The sequence below is a fragment of the Anomalospiza imberbis genome, chromosome 3 (genome assembly GCF_031753505.1).
Source record: "Anomalospiza imberbis isolate Cuckoo-Finch-1a 21T00152 chromosome 3, ASM3175350v1, whole genome shotgun sequence".
Lineage (NCBI taxonomy): Eukaryota > Metazoa > Chordata > Aves > Passeriformes > Viduidae > Anomalospiza > Anomalospiza imberbis.
This window is the reverse complement of record NC_089683.1, coordinates 21,050,685-21,071,786: the sequence shown is the minus strand read 5'-3', so window position 1 is coordinate 21,071,786 and position 21,102 is coordinate 21,050,685. Positions and strand designations below refer to the sequence as shown.

The 21,102-nt window shown below is 37.6% G+C and overlaps 1 protein-coding gene across 26 annotated transcripts in view; it reads right to left on the bottom strand.

The window, feature by feature from the left end:
- Window positions 1-21,102, bottom strand: part of DLGAP2 (DLG associated protein 2) — a 452,231-nt gene that overhangs the window by 50,529 nt on the left and 380,600 nt on the right. For all 26 annotated transcript variants that reach the window (XM_068183587.1, XM_068183591.1, XM_068183590.1 and 23 more), the window contains one exon: window positions 14,690-14,901. In XM_068183587.1, coding sequence (XP_068039688.1) covers window positions 14,690-14,901 — 212 coding nt within the window. The remainder of the gene's footprint in view (window positions 1-14,689; window positions 14,902-21,102) is intronic.

Sequence of the window (21,102 nt, the reverse complement as noted above, 5' to 3'; positions counted from 1 at the left end):
TTTTATTACTACACGTTTCCCATTTTGCAGGACTGGGACTGTAACACCACATTGAGCCCTCTTCAGTATGCTTTCACACCAAAAGTATGCTAGTCTCCATGTTTTGTTTTAAATTTATTGATTAACATTCCAGAAAAATAAGTAAACCTGAGGAAAGTGCAGTACTTTGCCTTGAATACAAAAAATTAAACTCTGGTACACCAGAGTTCTCAGAACCTCTGTAAATCAGATTTTAGAACTTTCCCCTGCACATCAGTGTAGAAATTATTTGGTGTCCCAGATGATATTTGTTTTCATGCAGTAAATAGGCAGCTTTTATATTTATTCCTTAAAGGTAGCTTGAACAAAAACAGTTTCTGAAAGTAGATTTGTGCCAGTTGAACGCCTAATATTGGCCATACAGCTACTTCATGCTGAGCTGGCACAGTTGGTCAGTCCAGCAGTGTCTGTGACATGTGCCTGGGCTGTTGGAAATTTCCCTTCAAAGGGTGAAGTTTCCTCTCTGGAAGAACCAGAGCACTCAGTGAGTGAGAAAGCCACATGTCAACTCCTGCCACAAGATGAAGCGCAAACCAGAGTTTTGTTTCTCAGACCATATTCATCAAACATTGAGCATGACCATGGGCTGGTGCTTGAGGAACAGCCCAGCCTTCCTCATGGAGCAGACACAACCTGAGTTTGGATGCAAACACTGAGGAACACTCTGGGAGGAATCTCAAACATTTTATCATGGCTTTGCCTAGAAAAGCAGAGTACTGAGATCCATCTCCCCGTGTGGCCATGTCCTTTGATGTCTGATGTGTGATGATCCAGTATTCCCTCACACCACCAGCTGCAAGAGCAGATGGGATTTAGAGACCCTTATACTTGGGAGGTCTGTTCTCAGGCACTTCCATGTGCTCTTCCATCTCAGGGTCAACACAGACATAGCCCTGCTTCCTCAGTGCATCTACCTTAGATTCACAGAATCATTTACTTTGGACAAGGCCCCTGAGATCATTGAATCCAGTTGTTAGCTGAATGCTGCCAAGTCCACTGCTAAACCTTGTCCCTAAGTACCACATCTACATGTTCTTTAAATACCCCCAGGGATGGTGACTCAGACATTTCCCTGGGCAGCTTGTTCCAATGTCTGATAATCATTGCAATGAAGAAATTTTTCCTAATAAATTTGCTGGAGCATATCCAAAGAAGAGCAACAGAGCTGGTGAAGCAAAAAAAAAAAAAAAGGATGCTTTTTGTTTACATATTTGTTCAGGGGAAACATTCTTTCATAATCCCAAGAAATCTCCCTGGAGAAAAAAACAATTAATTTCTACCTGTCTATTCAGTTCCTTCTGTGGAGTGCCTCTGTAACCTCATGCCAGAGATAAACTATGTAGAAACTATGTTATAACTGCCAAAAGCAAATGAAAATATATGAGATTATTGCAGGTATGTGCTCAGAGGTTAATTAAGTCATTACAGTCAAAGTGATTCTATGATTAAGATAACAGGCTGATAGTGGGTCTAATTTGGTTGTAGATGATAAAAAGAAGAGCATTTTTCTGTTCCCATAGGTATGAAGACAAATATAATAGATTAGGTGAAGTGGTGTAAAGCCTCACCATCCACATTTACTTGTTGTATGTAACTAAACTGCCTTTCCTCTATAGACAGGCTGATGTCTGACAGCTGCTCCGTGTCATTCTGATTTTTGTATATGCTTTACTTACTCATGGAATCACAGAATGGCTTGTGTTGGAAGGGACCTTAAAGATCTTGTAGTTCCAAACCCCTGCCACTGGCAAAGACATCTCCGACTAGACCACATTGCTCAGAGCCCCATCCAACCTGGCCCTGAACACATCCAGGGATGTGGCATCCACAGCTTCTCTGGGCAACCTGTGCCAGTGCCTCACCACCCTCACAGTCAAGAATTTCTTCCTAAGATTTAACCTAAATCTCTAAGTTCAAAAGTGATCACCCCTTGTCCTATCACTACCTGCCCAGGTAAAAAGCCACTCTCCCTTCTTTAAAAGCCCTGTTTAGGAACAGGAAGGTTGCAAGGGAGCCTTCTCTTCTCCAGGCTGAACATCCCCAGATCTGTCAGCCTGTTTTCACAGGAGAGGTGCTCCAGCCCTCTGATCATCTTTTGGCCTCCTGTGGACCTGATCTAAGGGGTCCACATCTTTCTTGTGCTGAGGACTCCTGTCCTGGGCATACTACTTCAGGTGGGGTCTCACGAGGGCAGAGAGACTTTTAATCTGCCTCGTATTGTCAATAATCTCTTTGATGTTGTTACGTTAATATTTTTCAAAACAAATAAGTCCCTCCTGGATGTTCTGCTTATCATCAGCAGGTGGCAAAATCTAGATTCTGAGTTCATAAAGAGTCTGTTAAAGAGATGTTTGAGATTTCATTAAAACATGGGCAATGTTAAGAAAAGATAGAAGAATAGAATTAAATTAGAAATAAGTGTATGAAATACTCACAATTAATTAATTTAAACCTGATTCTAATAACTATCCCCTTTGCTAAATAATGATTAAAAACCTAGTATTTAATTAATGACATTCTGGTTCCTTCTTAGGCATTTCTATCATTAAATACCATCAACAATTTTTACAGCAATAATTTCTTATGGAAAGAAGCCCAGTATTTCATAGTACTTCTAAGCAGCTGAGTTTTGATGAATGAGTTTGGATATTACCTGATCATGAAATAATTTTTCATTTATCAGAGGAGATTAATTGGTTCATGGAACTGTAACAAAGTAAAAGAAATGTAACATATAAAAGCTATAAAAGGCTATAAAAGCAATTTTATGCTCATTTGATTAACACTTTGAAATTTTCCTGATAAATAGAAATTATTAGTTTTTATTTGTAAAATATAGTCTCAAAGTTATCCTCTAAGATAATTGTGTTGATGCGTGGTGAAAATGATGATCTTGCTATAAACATGATCCAGGAAGTGAAATACCAGAGTTACATGGAGAAGTTGCTCTCAAATGTCATGATCTGTTGCTCAAGGAAGTCTCATGTTTGTCAACAATGCTAGAAAATGCAACCAACATCTGGCCTTAGTAAATGCTGACTTTTTAATGACATCCACTCTACCTATAAGCTTAGGAACAAAACTATTGGCCTTCATTTCCAGAACATCAAAGTTCTTTTGCTTTGAAAAAAGATAATAATTTTCTTTTATGTTATCTAGAAGCATAGATGATCTTATATCTCTGCTGATCACTGCAGAAGGGCACGGCAAGCATGTGCAAATGAGATGTTTTAACAGATCATCTCCAAGACCACTAAAAAGATATATTTAGTAACACCAAAGAGGTGGGTCTAAAAATCAGTACTATGGAGAAGGAGGAATAGGGCAAGACTAACAGGAAAAATTAAATTAGTATGTCTGCTCTCTTCCCACTTGCTTTTCTGAATAGACTAGATTTTAGGAAGAGATGTCCTTAAAAAGCTTTTCTGCCCCCAAGGGTTACTTTCCATTTTCCATTGGCTTCAGTAGAAGTTCATGGCAGCCAGACAGAGGTCTTTAATTTAATGAGAAATATCTTATCTGAAAGAAAGGTTCAAAGTCTAAAGAAAATTTGGGGGGAAAAAGCACTTCCATGTAATGACCTTGCAGCTGTTGAGAACCTCTACTCTAAAAGTAAAGGACTCCCAGTAAAGGTAGCTAAATTTGCAGTAGCACATTCAGCACTCAGCAGATTGCCCGAGTGTGTTCAGGGAGGAAAAATACTGTATTATAATCAGATAAAGTGAGCTATAGTATGACATGTTTATCTGGGACAGTATAACTGATAGCATGCCTGATAGCATAGCTGGGATAGCCTGTCAGCCTGGTACAGAGTGAATGGCAGTGAGGTTAGGTTGCATATTCCAACAAAAAATAGATCAAGAATAAAGGAAGAGACAGTAGTCCGAAAGCAGTCCTAAGCAGTTTCTAAGAGTCTTGCATTACAGTCTCCATTTTCTTGCATTTCTCTAAACTGCAAAAACTGAGGTTTCTTTATCCAAACCTCATGTGTCCTGTTGCGGCTACTTGAAAGCTGCCCCTTCCTCCACACTCAGAACTCATATTTGCCGGAACCTCAAAGGACAGCTCTTTTTCATTCTTGGCCCACCCAGATCCTAATCCTTACTGTTTCCTCTTTAAATGCCAGCTAACAGTTTCCTGTTCAAGATCTTCTAAGACACTCACCAGAAGTCAGCATTGGGCCACTTATCCTTCTGTCTTCTGCAGATTTCAAAAGTACTCCTAACACCTCTATTTGTCATCATAGTCCTGCTCAACCTGCTACAGCCACCCAATCCCATCCCCTCACTTAGGAGACTACCACTACCCCAAACCTCCTCGACTTCTTGTGTAAACTAACTGTTCTATCCCACACTTCATCAAGAGTAAAGTTTAAGAGCAGAATGAGGCAAAATAATTGCAGGAAAACACCTGTTACTTCAACCTTACAACAAGTAATAAGATGTGCTAAAAAAAACCCAAACCCAAAGAAACTAAAAAGGATGACCTTTTAAAACTCTTTTGACTCCAATCCCCTAATTTAAATTTGTGCTTTTCCTTGTCTTGTAGTCATCCTTAACAGAACATATATCAAAAATGTAGAAAGAAATTTGAGTTTTCTTGTACTGCAATCAAAAAGCACTACATAAGGTTTGTGAAGAGATTTCAGGAGATGGAAAATCACTTCTAGATCTTATCTTTCCCAACTTAGGCCTTTCTAACCAGTGAGCTACTTAGAAGATGTTTTAATGAAAGGAATTATAATGCAAGCTAATCCAATAGCTGCAATAACACATTAACTAATGATAAGGGAAGGGCATTAACCAACAATCACAGAAAGACTATTATTTCCTCATCTTCAGCAATCTAATTCTTAGGGTTCTATTTCCTTTTATATTAATGGTGTATTTGTTAAAGGACTAAGACACTTTGTAAATAAGAGAGAGCTAACATGATTTCATTTTTTTTCCTGAATTCCATTGTTTTATATAGCTTTCAGAAAGTTTATGGGACCATGGATAGTGTCGGAAGTAGCACAGTGACTTCACGTATGGTGCTGGGGGATTGGAGGCATTCCCACTGCGATGTGCTCCACAGCACCTCACACCACTCAGTCAAAACCTTTCACTTTGTGTAGCACTCGGCCCGTCCTCTGTCATCACCGAGATCAGATGCTGATGAACACCCAGGATGGTTTGTGGAATGTCTCCTGAAGTCTCTTGGTGCTGCTGCATGATGAGTATTGCTGTGAGCTAGATTTACAGCACACAGTACTGCACCAGGACTCACACAAACTTTGCATGTTTTGCAGAAGACAAATAATTTTGTTGTTTGGTGAAAAGGTATGTATGGTAACAATATTGTTTTACTTTTAGGACAGCTTGAAATGCCAGAATTAGAAAATGGCATGGTTTAATATCTTATAGCTAGTCCAGGGTCAAAACAACACAAAAAATCACAAAATCACTGAATCAAGTAGGTTGGAAAAAGCCTCTGAGATCAAGTTCAACCTATGACCTAACACCACATTGTCAACTAGATCACAGAACTGAGTGCCATGTCCAGTCTTTCCTTAAACAGGGAACGGTGACCCCACCACCTCCCTCGGCAGCCCATTCCAATGTCCAATTACCCTTTCTGTGAAGAATTTCTTCCTAATGCCCAATGTAAAACCTCTCCTGGTGCAGCTTAAGACTGTGTCCTCTTGTCCTGTCGCTTTTTGCCTGCAAGAAGAAGCTGACCCCTGCCTGGCTACAACCTCCTTTCAGGCAGCTGCAGAGAGTGATAAGGTCTCCTCTGAGCCTCCTCTTCTCAAGGCTAAACAACCCCAGCTCCCTCAGCTGCTCCTCACAGGACTTGTGTTCCAGACACTTCACCAGCCTTGCTGCCCTTGTCTGGACATGCTCCAGCACCTCAATGTCCTTGAAATGAGAGGTCCAAAACTGGATACGGGAATTGAATTGTGGCATGACCAGTGCCGATGTGGTTTAACCCACTACAGTTGAGTATAGGGTAGAAGCTAGAAGCCTCCTAACTTTTTCCTACAAATCCTAATTACTGAGCAGACATACTTGACAGCCAAGACAACCCCAGGGGAAAAATGGACTATATAACTCCTGAGAAAGGGATCTCTCAGGAGATCCCAGTCACACTGGTTTCATTTTTTATTTTACTGTCTGCATTTTCTAATAAGTGATTGACATCACATAACTTTATCATAAACCTAATACCACTGTTTAAAACAGTATTATCGTGATGCCAGCAATACATTTGCCAAGGTGTATTGACCTTGACCTACTCACATTCAAAATAAAGATCACTCTCCAGAGTACCTTTTCTCTGTCAAACGTTCAGTCGCCAGTGCACCCTGGGTCAAGAAGGCACCAAAAGTGAATTAATGTCTTCTGAGGCCTCTAAAAGTTGTAGCAAGAAGGTCACCTTCTCACTCTGAATAGGTTTATCAGGTTTATTCAGGGAGCATCCAATATAAAGTCCATGTTCCATCAAATTAAGTTTTGGAATTACCATATTCTAAAATAATAACTTTTTATTTTCATGATCATGCCTGCATTTGTGTAAAAATGTGAGAATGAATGGGAACATTAAAGGAAGTACAATCACTTCTGTTCAAATCAGTATATCCAATTCAGAAGTATCTTTCTGGGACAAAAAGATAAAATTTGTAAAAGAATTCATCTTGGGTGCCTAAAAGGGAGGTGCATTAGAATTATCAAAGTAGCAGCAGTTATCAAAACCTATTTTCTTGAGAGATTTGCATTTCAATGGATATTCATTTCTCTATCTGGACCTATCTTAACTATGCCTTGCTAGATACATGAAATAACTCATCGACCAGAATCTAATGATTAAGCTTAGCCAGCAGTGCTATTGTATAGCAGCTGCGAGTCACACTGGATCTCCATAGAGCCCTGCTGGAGTCAATAGAGCTCTGCAAAGGCACCCAGATGTGCCTGCATGCAGCCCATTGGAGAACTCAGAGTGTAGATATTAAGTCTGATTCTCCCTTTCAAATAGCACATTTACTCTGGTCCTTTGGAAACCAAAAGTGCACATAAATCTCATAAATTCATCTGTAGCAAAGAATTCCTTTTCTAATATTTGCCAGTCTGCAGCTTCGCTTTGATCACTGGTAGATATGAGAATTTGGGTGAAATGAAATAGTTTAGATGCCTAGATAGCTCATCATTGACCCATACCTTTTTAAAAAGTGTGCCTGAAACATATTGAACATTATTACAGAAATGTTAGGAAAGAGGTGGAGACTGCTGTTTCTATCCTTATGAAATGCCTACTAATCACTGGTAGGAGAGAACTCTTACTGTCAGTCAGTGTTTAGGGATTTGGTACAACATGAACCAGAAGAGAATGAGAGGAAATCATCAGAATCGTTAAACAGTCTGGTGGTTTGATCACTCCTTGCAAAGATAGAGAGGATGTAGGCTCAACCAAGCCTGTATTCCAAATCACTCAAAATGTTCCTGAAATAAAAAAAGTAGGCTACAAGAAATCTAAACTCTAAACTTTCAAAAAGGTGACAGATTTACACATATAGCTAATCTATAGCTAATCCTAAAAGTCTTGTTCCCATATAATATTTTGAGCTTGCCCTGGCAAACTGGCAACAAGCTGGTCAGCATCAACAAAATTCAAGCAGATGCGATGGCAAAAACTCAAAAGGCATTTAAAGCATCATGTAGCAGTTCAGTAAATGGGTCTGTGGATCTAAACAGAACTCAGATATTTGAAATATATTCCTAAATCCATTTGTGGAATTGAAATATACGTCAATTTCCTCAGGAAGCTATCTCACTTATTTTTTTCTTTTTGCTTTTGGTGCATATATATGTACACATGCAAAAAGCCGAATTTGGTAGAATAAGTGTAGACTACAGGCTATCAGGACTCATTAAAGCATCTGAACTTGAGCTTAATTTAAGCACACATGTAAGTCCATTAAAACCAGTAGATCTAAAGCAAATAAGTGACTTTCATGCTGAAGTTGAAGATATTAATGAGACTATGTAATTTCTGGAGAAGCAATTGAGTAGAATTGGGAAAAGTGTATATATATATATATATATATATATATATATATATATATACATATACATATATATATATATATACACACACACACAAAATATCTGTTTTTTTAACCAAAAGCATTTTAATTTTCAAATCCTTGCCTGAAGAAATGTTTCTGTACACATCCTTTATAGTACTATTTAGTTTTTTATTGAGAAAATCAGCTTTTGATCCTTTTCAAATGAAAAGTAAAACTAACGTATGTGTTGGAAGCAGAAACAAATAGGCACAAAAAACCAGAAGCATATTTTCTCTTGGATGTCACTATTTGTGCTTGTTATATTGACCTGAATCTTACTGCATTTTCACCACAATCCATCATGTAATTGCATTTTTCTGAGAAAATCCTGCTTTATTCCTCAAAAGACTCTGGACTTTGTGTAGAGCCTTAGGATCCACCTTCCATCCCTAATCCAGGGTAATACATTTCAGCTCTACAACATAAAGCTGGTATTTACTAAAATGAGGCAGGAGATCCAGGCTCAGTGACTCCCTGTGTTTCACACTATGCTCCTTCACAGAGAACAAGATGCCGGACACTGCTTAAGAGCATTTGCTATTATTCTGCAAATGAAAAAAAAAAAGATGGGGATGTCTTTTGACCCCACAAAAGATATTTCCTAGGTAGCCAGATGACTGTCTGCCCTTCATCAGCATTCCCTCTTAACCCTGCAGCCTAATCTAACCCAGATCTTACTGACTGCAGCAGAGAAGACTATCACCATGCCAGTGGCCCTCTGATTACATTATTAGTTGATAAGGCTTTGTAATTAGCCTTCAAACTCTCCTCAGTAAATCTCCAATTTCACCCCTCAGAGACTCTGAGTAGATGCTACTACACTATAGGGCCTCAGAATGCTACTAATGAAGTGTGTAATGAGGCTTTTTAGAGTCAGAAAATTGAGGGAAAAAAAAAACCAAAGATAAATAAAAAGCATATAAAAGATGAGGGTTCCTTTTCTAGTGATTTTCTTCATCTCTCCTATTACAAATATTTCTCAGGAGTGGCTTCAAAACCATTCCTAATTTAAAATGGAGAAGGGCTAATGGCAAATTGAAGCTTACCTTAAAAATTAAAAAGGGCTTGGATCAGTGGTGCACAGCAATGGATGAAGTTGAAAGAGGACATTAATTTCTCTAGCAAGGAAGGTGTGCTTTAACTCTCAATCTGTGACATTTCTTCAGCACACCCACTCCCCCACATGTGCACACTTATCCACAGCCCTTTCTGTGTACACCTGCCAAGGGGCTTGTCTTAGGAGAAAGACCCATGAATTTGTTTGGCACTAAAGAAAAGTGGAGTCTGCACTGTCATGGGCAAAGATGGATAAAAAACCACAGGGCTGGCCTTATGCATTACTTCCAAACTTCTCTTTTGGCTTTCACTTTCTCATGTTGTAAGTGTGTTATGGTTATCACAAATGGTTGCAAATAGATTTTTTTTTTCAATGGAGAGTTCCCGTGTGTCTTAGAGGAGTCTGTGCTACTCCATGATTCCTGCTGAGCCAAGGGGTCTGGCAGCTAAGTGCTGTCAGATCTGGTTGAGGTTTAATCCCCTTGCTGTGTGCTTTGGCAACATTTTTGTTGCCATAATAAAGTCTGCAGAACAGAACATGGACGTGCCTTGGATAACAGTCCAGATAAGTATTAAGTTAGCATGGCTGTGGATAGATGCAGTCTCTCACTCTGACAAGAGGGATAGCAGCGAAAGATCATTCTTTCACTCTGGTTTACTATGAGCCCAGAAAACACGTCAACCATTTCAGGTTTTACACATATTAACTCACAATATGAATGAAGTGTTTTGTGTTGAGTGGTGACTCACCAGGCTGTGAGTAAGAGTGGCTGAAATATGGACATGCATAGTGCTCTTCAGGTGTGCCATGGGTGTAAAAAAACTACAAAATAGAGATGTTAGACATCTGAGGGAGGCAAAGATGCTCTCTCTCTGTGAGTGTGATTCATAATTAAGATACTCATTCCATACAGTGGCCAAAATCTGGCTGAGTATTAAGAGAAAAACTTAATCTTGTGTTGTCAAGACAACTGGAAGTATCACTGGTATTGTACTGTGGTAGTTTGCCAAATAATTTGTACTATGGCAGATTCCCTTCCTCATTGAAACCCTGCATTTTTGTACTACCTCTGTGCTCACACGTCTTTCTGCCTGTCCACCCATCAGCTTAAGGTGTCTGGGCTACCCGAAACAGAAAAGTCTGCCATTAGAGGTTTACAAAACAAAAGTACACATTGCTGTCACTGAATTTATTTTACTGTAGCTTAACCTATTTAATCTTCACAGTTTCCTGTGTGTCACTTCAGAGCATAATGGAAAACTTCAGCACAGCATGACTCTTCATTTCTGTGAGTGATACCAGTATGATCTTCAAATAGAGTGTATTTACTTTGGGCTAAATGCTATTGTTATTACTTTTGACTACATGGTGAGATGGTTTTCAGAGTCTTTCATAATACTTCATAAAGGAGATACTGAAAACAGGATTTGCTATTTCTACAGTGTTATTCTGTTCATTTACATAATCAGTATATTATGTACTTTTTTCCTGAAAATGAAAAGCATCAAAGAACCATATTATATTCAGTTTTTCAGAATTACCTTCCTATTCCAGAGTACAAAATTCCTGTTTTATTTTCAACTTTGTGTTCTGGATCCCACTGTCTCTGATGCTTCTATCTCAGCTTTGCTTGGTTTTGTCATGAATACAGAAAAATGACATTTACTAGGTTGAAAGGATACCCTTACAAATCATGTGGGTCAAGCTCTCTCCCAGGATTGCACAAAACTTATTCAGGGTGGGGAACTTTGTTTCAGCTATCCATTCCATAAACTGTTCAGTTGTTTTGATCTTTAATGTAAATGAAAATGCCTAGCGGTATGGCATACCTTCTACAAACTACTGCTTTCCAACACAGTTTAACTTCATCTTCAGTAGCATCACAGCAAAACAGAAAACAATGGACTGAATAGAAGGGCTTGCTACTCTAGCATACCAAAACTGTCATCTGAACAACTTTGTATAATCACAGTGAAAAATAATTTCAAAAAAAATTAACATTTTTTTTTCCCCAGGGCTACTGGGTGTTAACATAATTTCCACATTAAATAGGACTTCTGGCACCATTCCAAGAAAACAAAAAGTTGAAAGGAAGTAGATTCAGGTATGTGTCCTGTCTCCACCACAGCAAGTCTGACTGCATTATAATTTGCTCAAATGCAATTTCCTAATAATACTAATACATTACACTGGCTTCAACTTGATGTTATAGGACTAAGTTGTGCAAGATACTGTTTAGTTTTTTGAAACATAAAGAATTGAAATTCATTTATCTTCAGTGAGTCATCTAGATATTTAGGTGCATTTAATTTTTGAAAAGTTCAGAAAAAAATTGAGCCCCTTTATGCTATAGCTATACTCAGAAATAAGCTAAGTCCATTACCTGACCCTTTAACCAAGCTTCCCTATCCTACAGTGAGAGTGGTTGCATCCAACAGATCTGGTCCCTGAACCATGACATGTCACTATCCAGAGGTGAGACAGGTGGCCCAGGCTGGAGCTGGGCTGAGGATGCTGCTGGCTGTGCTCTCTCTCTGACGGAGGTGATCAGAAGACTGTGGTTGGGTGCATGACCTGCTTCTGTCAGCTTTATAAATGAGCAGTGGCAGACTATGCACTTCCTTTTTTTTAACCCCCCCCCTCCCCCAGCTTGGAGTAAAATATACTCCTTTCCAAAAGCAACTTAAAAGATATTATTTCAAAATTTTAATACTTCTATTATATTATTTATTTGTATTTATTTATTCAGATGCAAAAAAGCATTTTTATTGTTTAGAAACTTTTAATGTTCAATTTGCTGGATCTTTGAACAACACAACCCAGTAAAATAAGGCTTACTTTTGTCGAAGCATAAACAGAATTTAAATGGGAAAAAAATCCTTGCAAAGATGCCTAATAGTACTCAGAGGAGAAATGCACACATGTCAAACGTCTGTTGAAGGTTAGGTGAAAGCTGTTCTAATTTTGGTTTATCGTATTCAGGATAGTGAAGGAAAAGTAGGCTTTTTCTTATGAAATCCATCTACTTTTGTTTTGCAGCCAAAAAATGTTTTTATACTGCCAAAACTATCAATATTCAGCTTTTATTACAAGTCTACTGGTGGTCTGGCAGACCCCGGTTCTGAGCTACCCTGTCACCCCAGCAGAGAACTAAGAGAATTAAACCCTCATTTTATTTCTGTGCACTAACTCTCTCCATCTGGGTAAACAAGCTAAAAAGCCAGCTAATGCAGCTGACATCTTGAATTATGTAATATCTCATAACACGTGCCAGAAATGCTGTTCGGCCCTGCTATTCATGCGGGAATGCTGCTCAAAGCCCTGGCTTCTGGTTCAGCAGCATGATCAGTGGTACAAATGGTGCTCAGCATGCAGTGGGGATTACTGAGCCATGCTGGGGGAGAAAGGAAGGCTCCATAACCATTATCCATTGCTATATCATTCATAGACATCCACCAGACAGAAAAGGGAACCACAGGGACAGGGAGACAGAGATACTGGGAGGAGATGGCTTGTGGTGAAAACCCAAGTTTAGGATCAGCACTTTGTATTTCTGTGCAACAAGAGATTTTCTGTCTGCCTTTAGGATTGCTGAAATCTGTAGATTTTTGCAAGACTTACAAGAACCAGAATAGTTGTAACATTTCTGCTTGAAGTTCAAAGGAAAAACCTGTGATTGTTAGGCTGGTAGATTCAAGGTTTTGCCCTTCAGTTTAAGGAAAAACTCAAAAGATAGGAGGACTTAAAAGATATCTGTCAGCAGGGGCAACTGACAGATTTCAACAGAACCTCTAATAATATTTTACAGTATTTTACAGTATTACAAAAAAGCTTCCTTCTTTTCTGACTGGGTAGTGGTAACTATGCCATGAAATCCTCTGGGGCCAGGAACAAGCACAGCTGTCAACCCTAGTACCTGCATCAGCAGTGCACCCATGCTTTAATCAATTAAATTCTGAGTGGTGTATTTGCAATACATGGAAAACTGACAGAAGACACAACATTTGGTATTGGCCTACTAATAACCACCTGCCTTCATGATTTAACAAATCAGAATACTTTCTTACTTGAAATATATTTCTTATTTGAATATGTAAGTTTAGTTATGTTTAATTGCTGTCTGAATGTGTTTATAAGCTGCAGTGGTCTAAGGCAGCCACCAAGACCTGTTACTCACTGGAAAATTTGGGCTGCTGCTCAGATTCCCTTGCAGGAGGCCCAACCATAGCTGGATACAAAACCAGCATAGAATATATTTTATTTGATCTAAGTGCTTAGAAAGTTAGAAGATTGTCTTAAAAAAGATTTCAGTTTGTGGCATGAATAAGATAAGACATCCCCTCCAAAACTGGAATGACTGCAACCAAACTTTCTCTGGGAATGATCCCTGGCCTACAACAGTGCCCAGAACTCAGCCAGGCAGTGGCTGGGCCAGTACAATATGAAGCAATGGAGTTGAAAACTCTTCTCTTCAATAATAGTGAAAGTTGGTGGCTTTCTTGCAGATTGCAAGGCAAATAATTCAATTTAATTAAGCCAAAAAGATTTTTGCCTATGGTTATTGTTTTATTTTGTTTAATGAAAAGGTGAGTCACTATGGTAAACCGTATTGTATTACCTACAGAACCATAAACAACACTCGGTCCAAGATTTCACTCTTAATTTCTTTAGTTTATATCCCAGGGAAAAAGATAAATTTGATAAGCCATGAGAAACATCCAGTCAAATTAACATAATCTGCAGATTTTAAATCAGGCTACCACTTTGAAAATCTCCTGACAAGAATATTTACAGTTTACTTATAAAATGTTATATTGAAAAGATAAAAGGAGAGGAAAATAAAGATCTATTGGGAAATATATATATATATACATACTTCCCTGTAGTTTTAAGATTTGCTTTAGTTATTTAATAGGCCATATTGTAGGTAGTATGAATGGTAGCATGAATGAAAAATAACCCGATCAAACAAAATCATCCACAATGTGTTTAAATGAGTATGATACAGTATAGCTGATACATAAAGCATTGCACTGATAAAAAAGGTGTAAAATGCCCAATATATAGTACAATTACATATTTAATATTATATCTAGTATAGAATAGAGTGTAGAGTATATCTAGTATAGAATAGAGTATATTTTCTATTTCAGAGAAAGCAATGAAATAACGAAAATTGTATTATATACCAAACCTTCTAGAGAAAAAAAAGCCCAGAACTTTGAACTTCTGGCATAAAATATGTATACATTTCCTTCAGTAAACATAACAAACTCATTCAGAAGTAGAAGATTTATTTCGTTGATGGGAGAAGATATCAGGTTTTCATCCAGTAATCACAAGAAACTGTAACTAAGTTAAAATGAAGCCAAAAAATTACCTTTTAAACTACAGATATTTTTTCCTATGGAAGCTGACCATTGCACATAAGACACAAAGAAAAGTTATCCAGGTCATGACAACTTCCAGAAAGGTGTAGTGAAGCTTACTTTTGATGATCTCCAAGTGGTCTTTGCCCAATGGATTTTAATAATGACTCTGGTCGAACTGATAATTTTGGTGATGTCTTGGGGCTAGTATCAGAATCTCCACTTTCTTCATCTCCCATGGCCTTAATATAGCTTCCACTTCTCATTCTTCTGCACGGGATCTCGTCATCTTTCCCACCAGCTGGGTATCCTCCCCATTCATCCTGAGGTACCTAACGGAGACCATAAAACACACACACACAGAATGTGCTTTATTATTTTTATATATTTAAATACTTCCTTCCATTATTCATTTTACAAAGACAAGTAAAACACTTTTTATTATTCAGAAACAGATTGCTTATAAAGAGATTTCTAAGAACGCTAAATGATTTTCCCATTTAACTTCAACTTCAGAGTTGGAAATTTTCAGTTTATAAATGTTAGAACCCAAGGAACAGTGAAGTCATGGATTGTGAGTTGAGCTGCAATATCTATTTGTAGAAATGCTCTAAACTGCAGGAAGCAGCTTAAAGTTTGCACATAGATTTTAATCTGATAACAGTAAATTAATCAGGTATCTCAGACCTAAAACTCATTGAAAGCTGAGCACTTTGGGGTTTATTACCAGCAGTCCTTAAAAGGGGCTTTCAGGGAGGTGAATGACATATTTCAGATAAACTAAGCCATGATCTTGGCATAAATGGATAGGAATAGGATTTAGGGCAAACTTCTGTGAAAAAAAAAAGCTAGTAATTTGTCTTTTTCCTTTTTAGAAACTGCAAAATGCTTGATAGAGACTGTAATAAATCAGAAATTCAACCAGTTAAATAATGCGTGTGGTTTCAGGATTGCAGTTGCCTTTATGCAGTTCAAGTGGATTTCCAAATAGTAAAATTGGTAGTCAGATAATCCACAGCTGGTGGATGGAAATCTCTCTGCACCACAAATTACCAAAGAATTGAGCAAGAGTGGGTTCTTCAATCCAAAGTGAAATCAGCCTTGTTTCAATGCTTATGATTAAACACAGCCTGTCTCTGCCAGTATTATGATTTTTTTTTAATTTAACTTCCAAGGTGCTGAGTCCTCTGGCTCTAATCCAGAAACACACTTATGCATTTAATTTGTCTTAAGGATACAGGCAACTCTCTGTAATACATTATAAGGACTCATGGTTAAAAAGTAGGATGTGACAGAGTTCATCAGTGGACCGAGGCAGATGTCCTTGGCATCATCAAATCTTTTATCAACATTATGATTCCATCTATATTAAGCAGTTTACTGTCTTTATTTACTAATATACTATAAGTCAGAAATCTCAATTAAATATATATTTCGTAGTTTCTGCAAAGCAGGATGTCAAATAAAGATTTTCAAGTCAAACATATTTGAAACCTTCTATAGAGAGAGTTCAATGTGGAGCTGAAGCAAATGCTCCCATTGGTTTCAGCTGTCTTGGAGACTGGGTTTAAATAATTAACATGATCTGCTTGCCATCTATGGCACTTTCAAGATAGATGAATTAGCCATGCACACCAGGTGAACAAACCTGGGGTTTTGAGTCCTAAAAAGGGACTAAGAGAGAAATGAAGTTTTAAATAAGAAGAGATGAAATAGATTGCACATATCAGAAAAATGTTAGAGATAACTATTAGAGAAAAAAAAAAGTCATGTTCTTATACAAATTAATAGGACAGAGCATGAATCTAAGTGAAATATCAGTTACATCATGCAAAGAAACAAAGTTTTCACATTATTCAGCTTTGGATGGTGAAAGGAAAAGAAGCATCGAAAAACTTCCCAAACTTGAAGCCTGTGAGATACATCATTCTCATTTCTTTTCTCAGACCCAATATGTATAAGATTAATACTGCAAGATTGGTTTCTATGATTCTATGAGACCTAAAAAATCATTTACATGTAGTCATAGTAGTCATAGCTAGTTGCTTAAAATACTAAATATGTAGACATTAAATTCAGCATTTAAATTTTTAATCTAAAGTTGACAATTCTAACAGCTATAAAAATCTGAATTAGAGAGCAATTTTATTACTTGATATCATACAAATGTACTCTTATTTTTAAATATTCTTTATTAAATGTATGTCAGCATGGCTAGAGCCAAAATCCAAATGCCAAAAAACAGTTACTGACATCTACATAGGCCCACTACAAGGTGTGCTGTTAAATTTTCAGTACTAAAGCTGAATTATCATGTCTTAACATTATTTTCTAAAAAAATCCCCTCATAACTTTTTCATAGAATAATTATTTAGGCTTGAAACTTCTTCCCTTCATTTTACTTCAAAGATAATTAAATAGAAAGTTTAAAAAGACATTGGTCAATAAGCTTTTACTTACTCAAATGCAGAAAATTATTACTTTCTCAACTTTATTTTGTCTGAAATTCCATGTTCAAACAACTAGATAAGGGCTGGGTTTAAATGAGTACAACACAGGCTTATTTGCTGATTGAAGTTGCAATCTTATTTTAAAAGATAGGAATGACTGATTTTGTACATTAAAGTAGCTAAAAAATTAAACTTCTTTACTGTGATAAGGACAAACCTTACAGTTATATGCATTGCTATTTCTGTTGATTGCTTTTCTTTTGCTGTCAGTATTCATAAGTTATATGAATTCACATAACAGCTAATGACCAATGCTAAAAACCCCAGAAGTCCTGCTTCATTTGTGGTGTGATGTGATCGTGGTAGACAAGGCAACAAGAATCCCTTTCTAATCAGACCAACTCATTGGCTATCACAGAAGCATTTCTAGTTCTTACAACATTATTCTCAATTAAAATATCTGGGTTTTGTAGGATTTTTTTTTTGTACTTAAGGAGCACAATACACTAAACACAGTGAAAATGATTCTGGAACCTGGTGAGGAAGTTTGACCATGTGTTTTCTCAGAAGGTTTCATCCAGAGCTTTGGAAAATAGCTGGAGTCCTTTTGCCATCTTCAAAATAAAAAGAAAAAAAAAGGAAAAAAAAGAAGAAAAAAAAAAAAAGAAAGGGCCCTTGACATTGTTTTTCCTGGTGGACTGAGAATAGAAGCAAAATTTGAGTCCCAGTTCAGCCTAGTTCTTTGTTTACTTGAGCTGATAGGTTAAATACTTGGAAAAATCTTTCCAAATCCAGGCTATCTCAAACCTCAACATAGCTTTAAAGAAAAGCAAAAGCATTATGTAAGTGCAGGAAAGATTTTTATTTTGAGATATTAACAAAAACATTTAACATCATGTATGAGGGTGATTAAATATACATCTTACAAAATATGGAAAGGGCTTTGCAACTTGCATAAATTTTATCTTACAATAGTTACCAGCCCCTGAAATTCCCATCTGCAGGGCTTGCAGCTGCTAATTTGGACTAATTACCCTAATTATCTACTTACATACAGTGGTGAGTGCTGATATTTATAATGTCTGAGAAGGCCTTCCTTCTGTTCTAGATGTTAACATGAATCCTTGTATATGTAGTTTCTATCCACAGAGGAGTTATACTGCATATTACCATATGAATTTCCTTTTGCAAGAACAACAGGCTGACAAGGTCTGGCTGCTGATCTGGTTACAACTGTTACAGAGAATGATGAGTCTCCTTCACAAGTGTCATTCACTGTTGCTGTAAGGAGTAACAGATTCAGAAAATTTGACATCTTTCAATTGTCTATCTACTGATTCATTTTGACATCTTACATTAATCACCTAGGGTCAATTTTAATAAAGCACTTGATACCTTACACTTACTACATGTCATGAAGCTGAACTGAGAGTGAATTCCAGAACCTTAGGAAGAATCCTAAATTCCTCATAAAGGCATTTAGGAGAGTTAGTTCCTTCAAAGTAACGTAAAGAAGGTCCATGTAGTTAGCAATCTGAGTGTAAAGTGCGAAGAAAAATCTCAAATAGTTCTCCTTTCTTGGACTTACTGTATCTGATTACAGACAGCAGAAAGGCCTTCTGTTATTTCCCTGTCAGATCCTAAAATCATGTTTTGAAGAAAAAAGGTGGGTTTCTTTGTCTTCTATGATGAAACAGCTGGGAAAGTGGAAGACTTTCTTGGTCACCTTCTAATCAATGATGTTTGGAGAGCTCTCCTCCTCTTTTTGTCATTCCCAGCCTTTTCATGAAGCCCTCATAGATTGTCTGGGGAGGGCTGCTTAGGAGAGAGGGACTCCATTTACATAAAGGGTGTGATGCAGCTTTGTGATCAGGGATTTACCTGAAAAGAGAGAGCTGAGATACAGCCCCTAGGCCAAGCATTCACATGAATTTTATGTAAAAGAGTGTTTGGATAAAACTTGTGGAGCCTCTTAACAAAGAAAGAAGTACCTTTGCTCCAAACTGATGCACATCCTGCTGATCAGAATGCAATTCATAGAACTGAGAAGATGGTTTGACCTTCTATAGGCTACACAAGAAACCAAACTGTCATCTTCACAGAGGGTATTCTAGAAACTTTGTTACTATAAAACCAAATTTGCTTGCTTTAGATAAAATGTCGCTATCTTTGTTCCTTGTTAGAAGTTCATGTCTTAAAATACACCTTACTACTAATTTTTTGGGCTAAATACCTAGAGTGTCACATGACTAGTTAATGGCCATGAAAGTTATGATTTTTGAATTTTATTCTAAATCTTATTTCTATCTCCCTTTCATAGAAACAGTATATATTTGTGTGAGTAGAGTTGTTATTTTTCTTTGTTTTTTATTTTATATGTTTTACACTGTGTTTTAATTTGAATTAAATGGACCAGGCTGCCCAGGTAAGTAGCTGAATCACCATGGATGTATTTAATACCCTGGGTGTATTTAAAAGACGTGTAGATGCGGTGCTTAGAGACATGGTTTAGTGGTGGACTTGGCAGTGCTGAATTAACAGTTGGACTCAATGACCTTAAAAGTAATTTCCAATCTAAATGTTTCTATGTTTCTATTCTTCCTGTTGAGTGTATTGATTGTGCTCAGACCATATCTGACAGAAGAAAGATTTTGGACCCTTAACTGGACTTCAGTTATATGTCTGTCCCCTGATTCTCACAAGAAAAAAACAGCATGCTGTCAGGGATAATAGGGATGGATTTAACAAAACTACAGAGCAAACTAGAAATCATGGAATTTCTGAGGTTGGAATGGACTCTGGAGGTCTTTAGTCCAGCCTTCTGCTCAAAGTATGGTCAGGTACAGCAGGTTACCCAGAACTACTACAAAGATGGTGGAGGGCCTTGAGGGGAAGCTGTATGAGGAGCAGCTGAGGTCACTTGGTCTGTTCAGCCTGGATGAGACTGAGGGGGACTTCATTGCAGTTACAGCTTCCTTGTGAGGGGAAGAGGAGGGGCAGACACTGATCTCTTCTCTGTGGTGACCAGTGACAGGACCCGAAGGAATGGCCTGAAGTTGTGTCAGGGAAGGTTTAGGTTGGGTATCAGGAAAAGGCTCTTCATCCAGAGGGTGTTTGGGCACTGGAACAGGCTCCCCAGGGAAGTGGTCACAGCATCAAGCCTGACAGAGCTCAAGAAGCATTTGAACAATGCTCTCAGACACATGATGTGACTCTTGGGGATGGTGCTGGGCAGGGCTAGGAGACGGACTCAATGATCCTTGTGGGTCCCTTCCAACTCAGGATATTCAGTGACAATTTGTCTGTGTCCAACTGGGTTTTGAATATTTCCAAAGATGAAGACTCCACAACATCTCTAGACAACTTGTTTCCATGTTTGACCACACTCAGGGAGAAAAAGTTTTTCCTTATACCTTGTGAGATATAGGCAGCCTAGGCCCCCTAAAACTAATTCTAGGAGAGCGAACATCTAATCTTGTATCTAAGCAATACTGCTGATGAAAGTGGAAGAAAAAATGAAATGTTCATTCTTCTGGACTTTGACCATTGATAATTTGATTTTTTTTAGTTTATTTCAGTTTAGGGTTTAGCTAATACAGTCAAAATGACAACAGCCATTGACATTTCAAAACAGACCTGCTCCTATTGTTCCATCCACTTCTATGGCATTTGCTCACAGTTCACAGAATTTTAAAGATGTTCCACAGCTAAACTGCTGATTACTTTACTATCTAAAATGAAACTCTTCTAAATAAAGGGCTTCAGCTGAGGGAGATGACTATCGCTTCTTCATGTTTCTCATTCCCAAAGATTAAAGTGAGGATTACCTACCTCATAGGAGTTCTGTGAAATTTAATTAGCATGCAGATATAAAATTAACTGAAATATTGATTTTTACCTAAATCTTATTTTAGAAATACAAATTTCACATTTTTCTAGAAGCAGAAGCTGTCTACACATGAAATTAGATTATACATGATGTGAAGAAGGATAAGATATGAAACACTCTGTTGGAGACACATGGTTATTGTAATTTTATGCTTAGCCTGGTCAAGAAGATGACACAATCAGAAATGCAGGTAA